Source organism: Ipomoea triloba, chromosome 5 (genome assembly GCF_003576645.1).
Source record: "Ipomoea triloba cultivar NCNSP0323 chromosome 5, ASM357664v1".
In the NCBI taxonomy this organism is placed as follows: domain Eukaryota; kingdom Viridiplantae; phylum Streptophyta; class Magnoliopsida; order Solanales; family Convolvulaceae; genus Ipomoea; species Ipomoea triloba.
Window position 1 is genome coordinate 18,911,629 of NC_044920.1, and position 15,289 is coordinate 18,926,917.

The window sequence follows — 15,289 nt, forward strand, 5'->3', positions numbered from 1 at the left end:
GCTGATCCTTGTGCTTTAATAGGTTGAGAAAGTAGTTATGAACAGATACTACATTGTAATAGAGTCAGTAGTATTCAAAAAAAAAAAAAAAAAAAGTCTACTCTCGTGTTTGAATCCTTGCATCCAATTTTGTGCGGCGCTCTTCATAGGACGCTGCAAAGTTGGCGAATTTAGAACAAATCATATATGAAAGGCTTATTGGACCAAATAAATAAAAATACAAACCTTTATACTTTGTAACAATTTCCAAACCTATTTTTGATGTGATAATTATACCCAATTATGTATAAAAATTATATTAAAAACTTTTTAAAATGGACAAATTAATATCAAATATTTGTATTTTCTAACAATTATGAATCTTTTTTGAAAAAAAAAAAAAAAAAAAAAGGAGAGCTAATTGCATTAAAACAAAAACGAGTGAAGACAATCTGGGAGAGAAATCTCCCAAGTAACATGTATAGACTGAGAGCTAGAGTCTCTAGCTAAGGTGTGGGCCAACTAGTTTGCTAAACGTGGGAATGTAGGATAAAGCGACATAAACACTCATGAAAAGAGTAAAGTAATGAACGGCACTGGTCTAAAAACAATTATAAATTTCAATCCAATAAAAAAATCTAATCTAACCAGATTGTATTGAGTTCTCCCAATAATTATTTAAAAATTACAACATAACATCTTTTTTAAACAATATAATGTATCAAAAAATATACTTTATATTTATACAACTAAAATTTCATAATTAAACTCTGCATAAAAACATTTTGCATATATAAATGCATGTTCAAATATTATAGTCATCAATGATACATAAATCAAGATAATTGAATTACTTTTAGGATTATACATTATAGGTTTGAATATAATTGCCACAAGACAAAGGTTTGAGTTTTGTCTGCCAACAAGCCTATATTAATTCTTTTTTTTTTAAAGGAAGCCTATATTAATTCTAGGCATACACAAGTGGTAATCTTGTAATATAAGCAGCTAATAACCAAAGAACATAGAGCCCACTCTGTATGGTTGCAAAATCAGAGTATACAGAAATGGCAAAGCCAAACAGACATGAGAAAAATGTTGGAATTGAGGGTTTTAAAGCATATTGACAGATAAAAATAATAATAATAATAATAATAATAATAATAATAATAATAATAATAATAAAAAAAAAAAAAGCATATTGACAACATAAGACATTCTCCCATCATAGACAAGTAGAATTTGGTTGTTCTTTGATGTGATACGAATTCTTTTTTATCTGTGCAAAAGCCGGAAAATGAACCAAACACACCAAGACAGTTTTCTAGAATGTAACCAAACACTAGAAATGAAAATCTTTTCTGGAAAATAACTCATTTTCCAAAAAACATTTTCCAGATATCATTTTCCTGGTTTCCAAACACACCCTTAGATGAAATGGCATTTTCATGAATAAATTTCACAAAATTTTCTTCTTTTTTTTTTTAAAGTAATTTTGCAACAAGATTGATACCTGAAGATAGTTATTGTACCTTAAGAAACCACTTACAACACATACAGTAATATTTGATTGACAAAGTAGACTGCAATTCTGATCTCTTAATACTTAATAGTTCACACAAGTAATGAAATATAAAAAGAAGAGGTAAATAAGACACAGATGAATAAGCCATTTAAGAGTTTCAGAAAAGGAAAAGTTTGAGTGTTAACAGAACTCACGTTCAGTTGGCCGTGATATAAGAGGAACATAGGAAGCTTCTTTCCTTCTCGTTCTTGTTTTCATCGCATTGTTATCTGAAATGTGAAATTTCCATTGCTAGTATTAATGGGACTGAGTTTGAAAAAGAAGGTTCATTATTTGGAAAGCTCTTCATAGTTTATTAGTTTACCATATTCAGTAGATGAAAAGCTTAGCAACGCCTCATGAAAAATTGTGGCTTGTACTTTGTAACTTAGGCATTCCCTCACCAAGTGTTCATGCAAAGCCTGTTTGGCATCTATGTCCAGGTCCATAAACAAAGATATTGTTAAATCAGTGGAGATATGGAATTAAAGACTTCAACTAGTAATAAAACTCTTTAAAAAACTGTCATAGTTGATAACAACTGCTGCTTCTGATGCTCTCAATAGCTTCTTACAAACAAGATAAGCTCTGTATGGTAAAACATGGGGAGCTTAAAATAATACGGAGTAACTTCTTTTGAAACGCTTTTGGATTTTTAACCTTTTTTTCTTTTTTATCTTTATTAATTTACAAAAATGGCACCATCTACCCTCCATTAATCAAAATCCTAATACATTAGTTTATCCTTTTGTCTTTTTACGCTTATCAGCTAATTCAATAATTAATTTTACCAAACACTTCAATTTCAATTAGTTAGCTTATTAGCTACTAGCTTTTCAACTAGGCGTGCCAAACAGAGCCGTAATAGCTAAAGTTTTTCCTAGGGGAACCAAGACTATGGGTTCTTCATTTCACAAACTTGGTTCATGGTTTAACGCCACCAAGCATGCTGAAGATCACTCGGGGAGGAATTTTCTACAAATTCAACAAGAGTATAACATGCAAATCTGATATGCTAGTTGGGGATAATACAAGTTATGAGATTGTTGATGTTTATGTAGAAAATTGGTCACATCATGCCATTAAAGGCCAATGACAAGAAAACAATGACATAATATGCCATTCTACTAGACTGCTTTTGGAGACATAGGTTCCATGCCTAAAATAAAATTCAGTATAAGAAGGAAAGACCATTAACTCAAGAAAAAGAAAAGAGACACTAACAGAAAACACGTAAATACAGTTGTTACCACCTTCCTGAGTTAGTGTAATGAGAATATGGTGGAAATTAAGGGAAGGAAACACTAGGTAATATCTAGTCTAGGAGAAATAAAGATGTTTAAAAAACAAATGAAAATTTATGAATGTTGATCAGATCTTGAGTACCTGATGAACAAAAAAATCTGACACCTTCAAATTCACAGCACTGAAGAACCAATGGAATCTCTGGGGCCATTATATATTGAGGTTTCCTTGGCATCCTTTCAATATCCAATAATAAATCTATTACCTGCCAAATGAACATGTAATTTCAAAGCCTTGTCTTGTGAAAATTAGAACTTAGCAGATTCATATACACAGGTGACCTGAATTCACACCAAGTCACAGAAAGAAACCTCCAAATATTCTCATACTTAAAGCCATAGAGGCAAGGTGAAAGGTTTTTCCTCCAACAAATGTTTTGCAACATTGCAGGCAAATCAGGCCACTGAAAGCACTTTGGCCACCAGAAACCACAAATAATTCACATGAGAATGAAGAAACTTATGAAGGTTCCATGGTTATAAGTCATGAAGGGTATGGAAGTCACAAAACAAAGGCATCATGACGATCAAATACTAGCAATTCATAAATATAAACCACCCAAGAAAGGAAACAGCAGAGCTTCGTGCCCAGAGGGGAAAAGGAATGGACTCAACACTACTGCACTCTTGCCTAGACAACCTTCAATAGCACAATTCACAAAGAGTGGCTCATGGAAAATGAGTCAAAAAAACTAAACTCAATTTGCACCAAAGGCCATTTAGGAAGACCTGAAAACTTTACAAGTGAACCAAATGCGGAAACTCAGTTACACTCTAAAATACACATGCACAATTGTTCATTTTAAAACGAAAGTATAATGCATCACTCAATAGAAAAAGGAAGGAGAAGTTCTTGCATGCAGTATGTCATCCTTTATGAGAATTAGAAACGAATTAACTTATAAATTCCTAACAGAATGGCTCTAGAAATCATATAGCAACCTTATTATGGTTGTTCATATAATTACAGACCAAATGAAAAACAGGGCCCTCTGTATATTGCAAACAATGAATCACCAAGCTGTAAACAGATTGGATTTGGAATATAGATTGCATACATTAGGGGACTCAAAACCCTGGCCAATCAAAAACAGTACAGCAACCATGCACCTGATCTGGTGCCAGAGGAAAGCACTACCTCTGATTTTCATCACCCACAATTGATCACTTTCAAAACTGCAAAGAGATATGGGAAAATTAGAGCACAACAATTTTGTGCATATAGATTGAAATTGAAAAAAAAAATAAATAAATAGATTTATATAATTTATAAGTTGGGCAATATAATATGTGAAAATATTTAATCAGTCACTAGAAAAGCCAAGAAGGCAATAATTACATAATTAATATTACTCGTCATTATTTATTTACAAAAAATTAGAAAAGCAAAGGAATATGTTGAAAAGAAAGAGATCCAGATGCTCATAAATACTGGTAAACAATCTTGTTTCACTATAAGTAAGCATTTCAATTTGTACTATTTGATGTCATGAAAAGCAGGAAAAAAAAAATTCAGAAGCATAAAAGGAATCAAATTTCAACCTTTCATTGCAAGGAAACATTTCGAATGATATTATATGCCGCCTATAATTGTGCACATTAGCTGCATCCATTTTACAAAAGTTTCTAAAATCATGTTCCCCAACAAATTTCTGAGAAGCAGTCTCCATGGCCTGGTAAACCATATTCAAGAAATAAATATTCTAAGCTCATGGACAGGAATCAGCAGTAGCCAAGTCACATGTACTGACCATTACATCCAGATTTCCCCTCCAAAAGAAATACTTGTACACTCTACTCAAACAAGAGAACCTGAAAATTCTTGAAGCTGTGAACCATACTCTTTTAAAAAGAAAATCAGTAACAATAAATTGTGTACTATAGATCCTTATCCCTACCGCCTAAAATCAAATGGCAATCATGAATAAACTGATATCAAATTCATGGGTCTTCTGACATCTATAACTGAACAAGACATGTATTTTCCACACTGATTAGAGATTTAGAGGTTGATTGTGTTCTTAATCAAATAGGAACTCATATTCTTCATAAGGAATTTCATTTATCAGGGAAGCAAACCAAGCTTTATGAGTTTATGTTGCTTGAGGCTTTATCCATTCCAACTACATAGACAGACCACTTCTTCATTTGTATTGTTTAAACAACATTCAACTCTGTTGAGATGTCAAGCTTTTTTGTAGAAGGATGTTTAACAAAACTTTTTTATGGTCAACTATTGAATACATAACAAGGCAGGAATATCAACTTCACACACCACTACAAATATGCAAGCTGATAATGTATCATTACATATGATTTTTCTTTTTCATTTTATTTATTTATTTTGCAAGTATTGTCATCTCAAGAACATTTTATGAAAGAAGATCAAATAACAATTACAAACCTTACACTGAAATCAATTGGAACAAGAGACCAACCCAAAACCCAGGTATTCCATTTTCTTTCTTTATTTATTTTGCAAGTATTGTTAACTCAACAAAATTTTATGACAGAAAATTGAATAACAAATACAAACCTAGCATTGAAATCAATTTGAAATGGAGACCAAACCAAAACTCAAGAAATCGATTTTCTTTATTTATTTGTTATTTTGCAAGTATTGTTATCTTGTGAAATTTTATGAAAGAAAACTGAATAACAAATACAAACCTTGCACTGAAATCAATTGGAACAGGAGACCAACCCAAAACTCGAATGTCCACGGGAAGCACTTTATTCAGTACTCTCACATAGTCAATTTCTCCTACTGTGAGGAAAAAGTAGTGTATTAAAAGACTGGAAGTCTGGAAGATTTTATATATGCAGTATAGGAAGTTACACAGTGATATTTGACTTTAGCTATTCATTTGATATTCTCACCCTAGTTAACACTGTACATCTCAATCACACTTCTGGTGTACACATACAAGTACATTGATCAAAGTCATCCATGCATTCAATACTTGGATGCAAGGATAATTATATGAAGCCACTCAGAGTTGGCCTTTTATCTCTTTTCAGTAAGTGGAAATGATATCCACCTAATATTGTTATTTCAGATAGCCTCAGATGGTGAAGCCAGTTTTTAAACAGAAATTGTATGATAAGAAGATATTAACAGACCACATGATTCACCATTTTCTCCACAACATCCATTATTCCCTTTAAATTGCTTAAGATTTGAACGTAAATATAGAGCAATCACCTGCAAGAATTTATCATGGTTTCAGTAACTCAAAACGAAGGACATACTGCAAAAAAGGCTTTATTTTCAAACAGTAATGGAACGATAAGAAATGAACATAGGCTTATACTTCACAGGATTTCAACATCAAAACAAAGAGATAGAAATGCAGCCACTGGTTGCTTAATGCATTTGTATATATTATGAAGTGACCTAAATGATATAAATTTCTCTATTTGTATTTAGACAAGAACAGATTGCATTTTAGAACTCACTCTTTTGTATATAGCATCATTATACCAATGCCATCAACAAATAACAAAAGAAGCATTCCCCAGTTAATTCGGTGGAACATCATCATATCACTCTGCATTTGTTGAATAATAGGAAACCCTAATCCTATTCTTAATAGGAGTGGGCTTGGTTTCCTATTCCTAGTAGGAGTGGTATTAACCCAATGTTCCTATAAATTAGGATCTCTATGCAATCCAATATACAAAAACACAAACAGACAATCTATTGCAATCTATTACGATTAATGCAATTATATATTCTCTCTTTCTTTGGTTTCTCACATATTTTGCTTCTACCTAACTGGCGGTGGGCTACTTGCCACCAGCTTGGCCTTTCAATAAATCAATTTGAATAACAATGAATAAATGAAAAGTAATCACTTCATTAGATATTGTGCTTTTGAACTCAAATTGTAAGAATAGTACTACTCTAAAATTAATTAAATACTCAAGTTACACCAAAATAGAAACTATAAGATCCACTAGAACACATGAACTACCTATTAGCAAATGCACAACATTCAAACATGCAATAAACTAACTGATGTGATCAACATACTTGACCAACAGAAGAAACTCCCTTGTCTGTCCTACCACATCTTGAGTACTGCAATTCCTTTTTGTTTCCAAATATAAGCCTTGTCTTGTCAAGGGCCTTAAATACTTCAGACTGCAGAATAGCCAAAAACCATGCAGAGATAGTTATACCTGCTATTTGAACATTTTACACAAGAGAACCTAAAATTGTGCATAGGTGATTAGCCACCTGATACAAAGAGCCAAACAAGAGACAAATATAACGTAATTTGATGCTAATATTTAATGCTATAGTTTGCTTACGAATCCACAGCCAAGAGTCCTAAAATCCAGCATCATTTTCCACATTTGAAAGTGAAAGTTTTATCCTAGATCAAAAAAGTCTTGACCTAAGCAGACCTGAGGCCTGCCCTCGCCAATTAATAGGAATAGTTTTACACTTAACAATCTATTAAGAAAAATAAAAGCTGGATGGTCCTGTGGGTGGCAAAGAGCCGCCACCCATTACAAATGACCTAAGGTGGAAGCTATACAAGCTAAGATTCGTAGAAAGAGATGACTGATGAGATGGATTTATATAACTAAAAAGAATGAGATACAAGCCTAGAATTTATAGGCAATGATATTGTCATCACTTTACAACATAAGTTATTTATTGGACTTGATTCTTGAACATCTAGCATGAGTAAAATAAGAAAATATAAATAGCACTTAAATTTCCAAAAGTTTCAATCTAGAACATCATCACAGATATAATCATTTAAGATTGGAGGAAATTAGAGAAAAGGCTGGTTGATTTTCAAATGAGCAAATTACATTTACAAGAACACCAGAATTATAAATTTATGCAATTCACAAAGTGCAGTTGCAATGAGAAGCCATTACTAGGACTATTTTTGGAATTTCAGACATCATTGTGGAAAATCAAATAGTCTTTTATCTTTGGTAACATAATAGTGTAACTGTGAGTCTGTGAGCATAGACATTCATAGAAGAGAAAGGAAAGCAGACCTCAACAGTTGGATCCATTTGTGCCTCCGAAGCAAAACCGTAAAACCTTCATTGACACAAGAAAGGCACCAATCAAATGATATGAAATGTATTGAAAAATAAGAAACGGTTGGTAAGGGCTATGCCTTTTTCAATTTTCACCAAGAAGTACAATATTATATGAACAATGTTTTCATATGAAGTTCATAAGGGGAAGAACAGACACAGTAGTTAAATCAATACACTGTTGAACTACATCCAGTGATCCAGATACTTTTTCCTTCTCTAACCAAAAAAAAAAAAAAAAAACACACACGCACACAACAGCAACCACCCTGCATACGTCACCCATTTATCTCAGAATTATGTTCTAATGCCCTTGCTTAATTCATGAAATGCAATCCTAAATATTGAAGATTAGCTACACTGAAGATGTTCAAGTTTTTATTTTTTCCATTATTAGACAAATTCCAATCCTTTGGTACATTGTAAACCATATATGAATAAACAAAATATTAATATTCTCATTGAGATATACTTTATGTACATATCCTTCTATTTAGCAAACACTCTGATATTTTCGTTGAATTATTGAATCTTTATAAACTTCTATGTAACTTTAATAGGTATACGGTAATCAAATAAATCTGTGAAAGTAATCACAATAATACAGAAAATAGTCCAAAAATTCCACATGTAAGCTCATGGTGAAACGCTCATTCCAACTACAGAGATCAAAACCCATTTTAAGTTCATGAGACGCTGATACCTTTTGCCTTGATTTAAGTCTCCTACTATCTCAACTCCAAAGGAACTAATCCATGAAGCCACAATAAAATTAACCATATTTTACATTTTTTCTCTTTATTATTTAGCTTTTTCCAAATCAATTCAGTTCTTCACTACTTACCCACTCTAGACTTAACCGCTCCTGAAGAACATCTCATTTCAAAAATTCTGGGCAATTAAGTAATACATGAATTTTTTTTATTTATTTATTTTGTTTGCATAACAAGGAATAATGAGTAAATTATGATGCAAGGTGAATATGCTAGGCTACAGAGTTTAGTGCCACAAGTACCTTTGACCAAAATACATTATTTTTAAAGCAACATATCTCTTGGGGAGGTCCAACATGGCAGTTGTGCAATGACCTGCAAACAGAAAACAAACATTTTAGTGCATTACCATCGACCCTTGAAGACTTGTAGTACCAAACTACAAAGCATTTTCATCTAATATTTTGTTAATATGTAAACTATTCATGAGAACTCCCAATTCAACATACTACTGAATTACCAACTCCCAAGATTAGGAGCATACTCCATCCATCATTGGGAGACTAAATACACAAACCTGAATTGATCTCCCTGGTTTTCCTCATGTTGACCTCCTTGCAGCCTAAATTTAAACGCCCCACTTCTTCAGCCAAGCCTCTGCTCTCCAAAGTGCTAGAAGCACCATTTCCCTTTGTACACGTAGCTTAAGCAGTTAGCAAGATATTCAATTTCACATCAAACTCCACAAGAACACAAAAATACATAGCTGCATATAAAACTGTGTATGCAAACAACTATAAAATAAAGCAATAACCTGTTGGCAGTGGCAATTTGAAAGCAGGGCAGATAATTTGGCATTCTGAGACTCCAGCTCCTGAGACTCGATTAAGCATGACCGTAGCACCAAACAATGAATTCGGCGAAAAATCAATTATTAATAGAAAAAAGTAAGGATACTTGTGAATTACAATTTTTTTTGTATATGTGAAAGAAAATGTGTAACCTTGACTTTGTTTCGGAGATACTGAATCTCAGATTGAAGAGCTCCGCTGAGGTCCATTTCACAGCTTGAAGTAGCAGTGGTGTCGCAGACCGCCGTCCCATTCATTATAGGGCTGTTGCAACTAGCACTTGCAGTTTAACGGTTGGATGGTTCTCTACTTCTCTCTCCCACCAAAAGGAAGCCCAAAAACTTTCTGAAGGATTTAAAGTGGGGAAGTTATTAATTTGATTTTTTTTTTGACCCGAACAATTTGATTCCAAAGGAAAATAAATTCAGCCTAGGGATTGATTGTTTTAATGAAAATCCTAAATGTGGTATTACTCTCGCTCTGGCTTGTGTGCATAACAGCATAACTGCATATTCTATTGGAAAAAGAAATATTAATGAATAAAAAATAGACTTAATACCCGATTTAGTCTCTCGACTATTCGGATTTCACTATTTTGATCCTCAACTTCTAAACTTGCTCAATTTTATATCAAACCAAAATAGTTCTAATTAGGACCATTTTAGTTAACAATAGCATAGTTGAGAATAAATTGAGCAAGTTTGGAAGTCGATGACCAAAGTGGTAAAATCTTAATAGTCGATGACTAAAGTGCAGAGAGAATGTTTCTGGCTTGTCCCTACGAGTCATACAATGATTCGTGTCTTAATACTCAATAATGAATGATAGATTGACTTTATCATTTGCCCAATAACTTCTCGAATGATCTTTATTTATCCTTCGGCCTTAATAGTCATCAAGAGGTGGGCCCTTCCATGATTCAGCATCTTCATACCTCTTGGTCTTGTTCCATGATCTTCATGTCTTCGGTCTTCAAGTCTTTTAGGAATGATAACACACCCTCAGGTACTTAGACGATTTCAGCTAAAGAACGAGATGAAGAACACGAATCTACTAATACTACAATGGTTCGCATAGTTATCACAGCGCCCTGTTAAGTCGCGGCGCCCCCCGACTGCCTTGTCGCCTAGGCGACAAGTTATATACATAATTATATATATATTAAATCTAAACATCCTAAAGTCTAAACACCCAAACACTTAAACATATTAAACACTAACACTTAAACATATTAAACACACTAGTAGAATATTTTCCAACATCCAAGTTAAATAGTTAAGTTAACACACTACACACATCAAATATCCAAATCCAAATTAGAATTCTCAAATGTCCATCACTAAGTCATTTATAAGCCCTTGCATCTCATTGCCATCCTCCCACTCGGTCATCATGACCTTCAACATTATCACCATCATCCTCATCAATTTCTTCATCATCATTTGGAAAATGATCTTCTTCTTCATCAAGTTCTTCCTCATCAATCCTAGAACTAGAAGCACTACAGCGTCATGAATAGCTCAAGATTGGTGTAGTCGTATGTTCCCCTACATGAGCTCTTGTAGGAAGATTACGGCCTTCAAGGTTGTTTGATGCACCAATTACTTCATCAACAAGCCGCCATAAAAGATCTCCTCCGAGGTGAACATCATCATTAGATTGACTACCACCAACCCATTCATTATTCCATTGAAACTCTTCTAGGATCAATGGATTAATGTTAGACCCTTGTTCACGCATCTTTTGAAACCTATTTGCAATTTTTCGGTTGTATTGAGCATAGACCAAATCATTAAATCTCTTGTGCTCTAAATGGTTTTTTTTTTGTATGGATCTAAAAAAGTAAAAGTAGAAAAATAATACTATTAGTACTTACTATATAACTATAATACTATTTTCTAATTAGAATCAAGTGTACTTAAACTACTTACAAACTCAAATGTGCTCCAATTACGCTCACAACCCGAAGATGAACAACAAAGACTTATTATGCGCATTGCAAGTGATTGAAGCTCAATACTAAGTCCACCAAAAGCATTCACGAATCAACTACAAAAACAATTTAAGATTTATCATGTTAAATTGTTAAGCTTCGTACTTACTACTTAGTACTAGTAGTTACTTAGATAGTATTACTTACTAGGATTTTTTGTTTTCTGTTGCTTGATTGTTAGTTCCATCTCAAAGTCTCCTCTCATCCGATCATAATTGTCAGCTTGATTGCTAATCTTCACTTGCAAGTCATCATCGGTGATCATCTTCACAAGAACTGCATTAAACATAAACCGTTTCTTATGAGCATATGTACTATCATTCTCCTTAAGACCAAAATATTTAGAAAGATTTAAAAACAATGCAGCTCCATATAACTTCACTTCCATTTGATCTTCCCATCTCCCCTCAACAATATCCATCAGCTTTGTCAACAACCTTGGCTTGCTTACAAATGTTTCTTTGAGCTTCTTCTTTGCAATCATCATAGCCATAGCAAGCTCGGGCATAGCTGGAGTGATATCACCATCAACAATCCTCAACACAATCAAAAGGGGATGTGATGCCAGAATGCACTCCTCAACAGACGTCCAAAATCTTGATGAAAGTACACTGTCACACACCCTTTTACCTGCTTCCATGTTAGCTAACCTAGAGCTGTTCCAATCCTCACTAACAAATACATTTCTCAAAGCAGTTTTGTTCTTGTACAAACTCTGTAATGTGAGAAATGCTGTGGCGAATCGAGTAGCTCCCGGTCTCACGAGATCTTTCCCTCCTATTTACTCTCTCATAGCACTAAGGAGTCGGCAATGTCAATAAATAAAAGTGGTGACATTTTTAGCACTTGCAATTTTAGACTTGAACTCTTTCAACTTTCCAATGTCCTCTAGCATGAGGTCAAGACAATGTGCTGCACAAGGAGTCCAAAATAAAGTAGGAATCCTCCCTTCCAAAAGTCTCCCGGCCGCCTTATAATTAGCCTCATTGTCAGTCACTATTTGTACAACTTTGTCTTTGCCTATTTCTTCAACTCTCTTCTCCAACAATCCAACTAACATTGTTGCATTGTGTACCTCACTCGATGCATCAACTGACTCCAGGAAGAAAGTTCCCTCGGGACTATTAGCAAGGAAATTGATCAAGTGTCTACCCCTCCTATCTGTCCACCCATCTGAGATGAGTGTGCATCCAAATTCCTTCCAAGCACGCATGTGTTTTTCTGTCAACTTGTTAATTATTTGTTTTGCTTTTGCAAGGAGCGGTAGTCGTAACTCATGAAATGTAGGAGGCTTCAAACCTGGTCCTATTTGTCCAATTGATTCAACCATAATTTCAAAGCTCCTTGAATTTGCTACATTGAATGGTATGCCATTCTCATAGAAGAAATATGCTATATGCATTATTGCCCTCTCTTTTTCTTCCTTACTCTTTGTACAAGCTTCAAGAGTTTTTTTAGTAGGACCCTTGGAATGTCTCTCCGCAATGACTTGTTCAGGACTTTTTCTAAGAAGTGCTGCAACCGATTGATTTTGCTTTCCCACTTTTGGTTGTGTTGCTGAAAATCTTAAAGTTGATTGTAATGATTGCTTTCTTTTACTCGCCATCCTGGAACTTGGATAAGTAATGGAATCATGAGACGATGGTTGTTTTTCTCCAGTTTCTTGCACATCATCATTCACATCAATAACATCATCATCCAAAACCACCCTTGCTTTCTTCATCCTTGATGTGCCTTGCATATATTGTTGCATTTCTTTCATAATTTCGGTGGTTGTCTTTGGACATTTTGCAACATCTCCATAACTTGCCGCAAGGTGTTGTTTTAATCTTTTGATTCATGAATGCATTTGTTTATGGAAAAGCGAACATTCAACCAAGTCTTTGTTTGTTAAGTCCGGCCAATATCTGCATTTCCATCCCGGATCATTGGATTTTGCTTTCTTCTTATGATCCGTAGATGGATCATAGCTCACAATTTACTCATTTCAGCCATATCTTAGTATCCTAGTGTTCAAACAATAAAGGAAATTAGAATTAATCAAATAATTAAAAACAAAAAAAACTGGCTGGCAGGGTGGCACTGTCTCTGCCCACTGCCAAGCCTAAAAAAAAATCTTTTCAATCAAAATATATTTATTTAGACTCCAAACCATGAATAGATTAAGAATAATAACATAAATCTTTAAAAAAAAAAAATTAAGTGCTGGGCAGTGAGGCACTGCCCAGCCCAAAAAAAAAATCAAATAAATAAGGTTTGGTGATTAAAAGATTAGGATTTAGGAGATTAGAATAATAATTGAATAAGTAAAATCATATCATTAAAAAAAAAAGGACAAGTGGCAGCGGAGGCAGTGCTGCCTCACTGCCTATGCCCCACTAGTCACTGCCCCCTTACAGTTTATAAATGCATAGCATACAAAGAAGAAACTTAGAGCTGAATGAAGAAGAGACTAGAGAGCTCAGCTCAGCTCTCGCCTCTCAGAAATGAAGAAGAGACTAGAGACTAGAGACTTAGAGAGTCACATACGAAGAAGAAAGAAAGAAGAAAGATACTTGAGCAGTGGACGCCTGACGCGGTGCGGCAGCAGTGGGACGGCGACGGGGGAGCTGAGGTCGCGAGTGCTTGCCTGGTTCGAAATGTTCCTCACTCTCTATTCTACGCGACTTCCTCACTCTCTATTCTAGTGTTGTTAACTAATACCAATTTGTTTAACAATAAAATTTAAAAAAAAAATACATATGGATCCGGGTGGGCATCCATGGCGTCGCCTGGGATGCCTTGGCGACGCTTGAGGCCGCCTCGCCCTTTTAGGCGAGACGAAGCCTCTTGGCGCCCTGTCTCTATCGACAGGTAGGGGTGAGCAAAAAAACCAAACCGACCGAAAAACCGTTGACCGATAACCGAACCGCCCGAAAAATTCGATTATCGGTCGGTTATCGGTTTTTTAGTTCAAAAATTTTCGGTTATTTTGGTTTTTCGGTCGGTTATCGGTTTTTTAGTTCAAAAATTTTCGGTTATTTCGGTTATTTCAGTCGGTTATCGGTTTTCTTTGAAAAAATCGATGACCGATCGAAAAACCGATGCTTAAATAAGTGTAAAAAATAAAATTAGTAATTTTGTAATATATTTTAACTTAATATTATTGTTTGAAAGTTCTTACTGCTACCAAGGGATTTGATACAAGAAAAAATATACATATTTTTAAAGACAATATTTTTAAAATAACAATGTTCAGTTACTAGTTTACTACAATGTCCATTTGAACAAAAAAAAGTCATATGTTAAAAGAGTTATGGAATCCTGAGTCCTGACGGCTGGCCTATTTGGATAAAAATATAAGCTAATGCCTAATGAGTCCACATTAATGCATTATTCCTTTTCACAAAAAAAATTAAAAACAAAAGGCCCACTTTGGCACTTCCTCACCCTAAAAACCCTAGTCCCTAACTTCTAATTTTACTTCTTCTTTTAATCGCTAACCTCTCGGTCCCTCACCGCGCCTGACGCAGAAGTGCAGAACTCAGTAGAAGTGCAGAAAGCAGATTCGCGCTCATGGCTCCTCACTTCGCCTAATATAAATTGTTGTTTTGTAAAATTTAATGTTAGAATTTTAATGTGTATCAATTTTTAAAATTTAAATGTAAAATTTCAGAATTTCGACATATATTTATTGTTTTTAGTTTTAAATTTTCTGTTTTCAATTTTTGATTTGCTTACTGAACTCGTGTATTTTTATGTTTAAAATTTGTTGTTTTGTAAATTCGAGAACCTCGTTCATATTATATCTTATTGCTGTTTGGTTAATCTAACAA

At 34.2% G+C, this 15,289-nt stretch overlaps 1 protein-coding gene across 5 annotated transcripts; it reads right to left on the minus strand.

Moving 5' to 3' along the window:
* Nucleotides 1-9,904, minus strand: LOC116019071 (tRNA pseudouridine(38/39) synthase). 5 transcript variants are annotated; one of them, XM_031259156.1, is made up of 15 exons: nucleotides 9,634-9,902; nucleotides 9,445-9,504; nucleotides 9,208-9,319; nucleotides 8,933-9,005; nucleotides 7,873-7,918; nucleotides 6,884-6,994; nucleotides 5,983-6,052; nucleotides 5,518-5,611; nucleotides 4,599-4,659; nucleotides 4,390-4,520; nucleotides 3,906-4,023; nucleotides 2,930-3,053; nucleotides 1,869-1,976; nucleotides 1,699-1,773; nucleotides 1-153 (listed from the first exon to the last, which is right to left on the minus strand). In XM_031259156.1, exons 1-15 carry the CDS (start codon nucleotides 9,736-9,738, stop codon nucleotides 98-100), a joined length of 1,344 nt encoding a protein of 447 aa, XP_031115016.1. In that variant the 5' UTR covers nucleotides 9,739-9,902; the 3' UTR covers nucleotides 1-97. The 5 variants fall into 5 exon arrangements, with proteins under 5 accessions (XP_031115016.1, XP_031115015.1, XP_031115014.1 ...); XM_031259155.1 differs by having other exon boundaries at nucleotides 5,518-5,614; XM_031259154.1 differs by having other exon boundaries at nucleotides 5,971-6,052.
* Nucleotides 9,905-15,289: the final 5,385 nt, after the last annotated feature.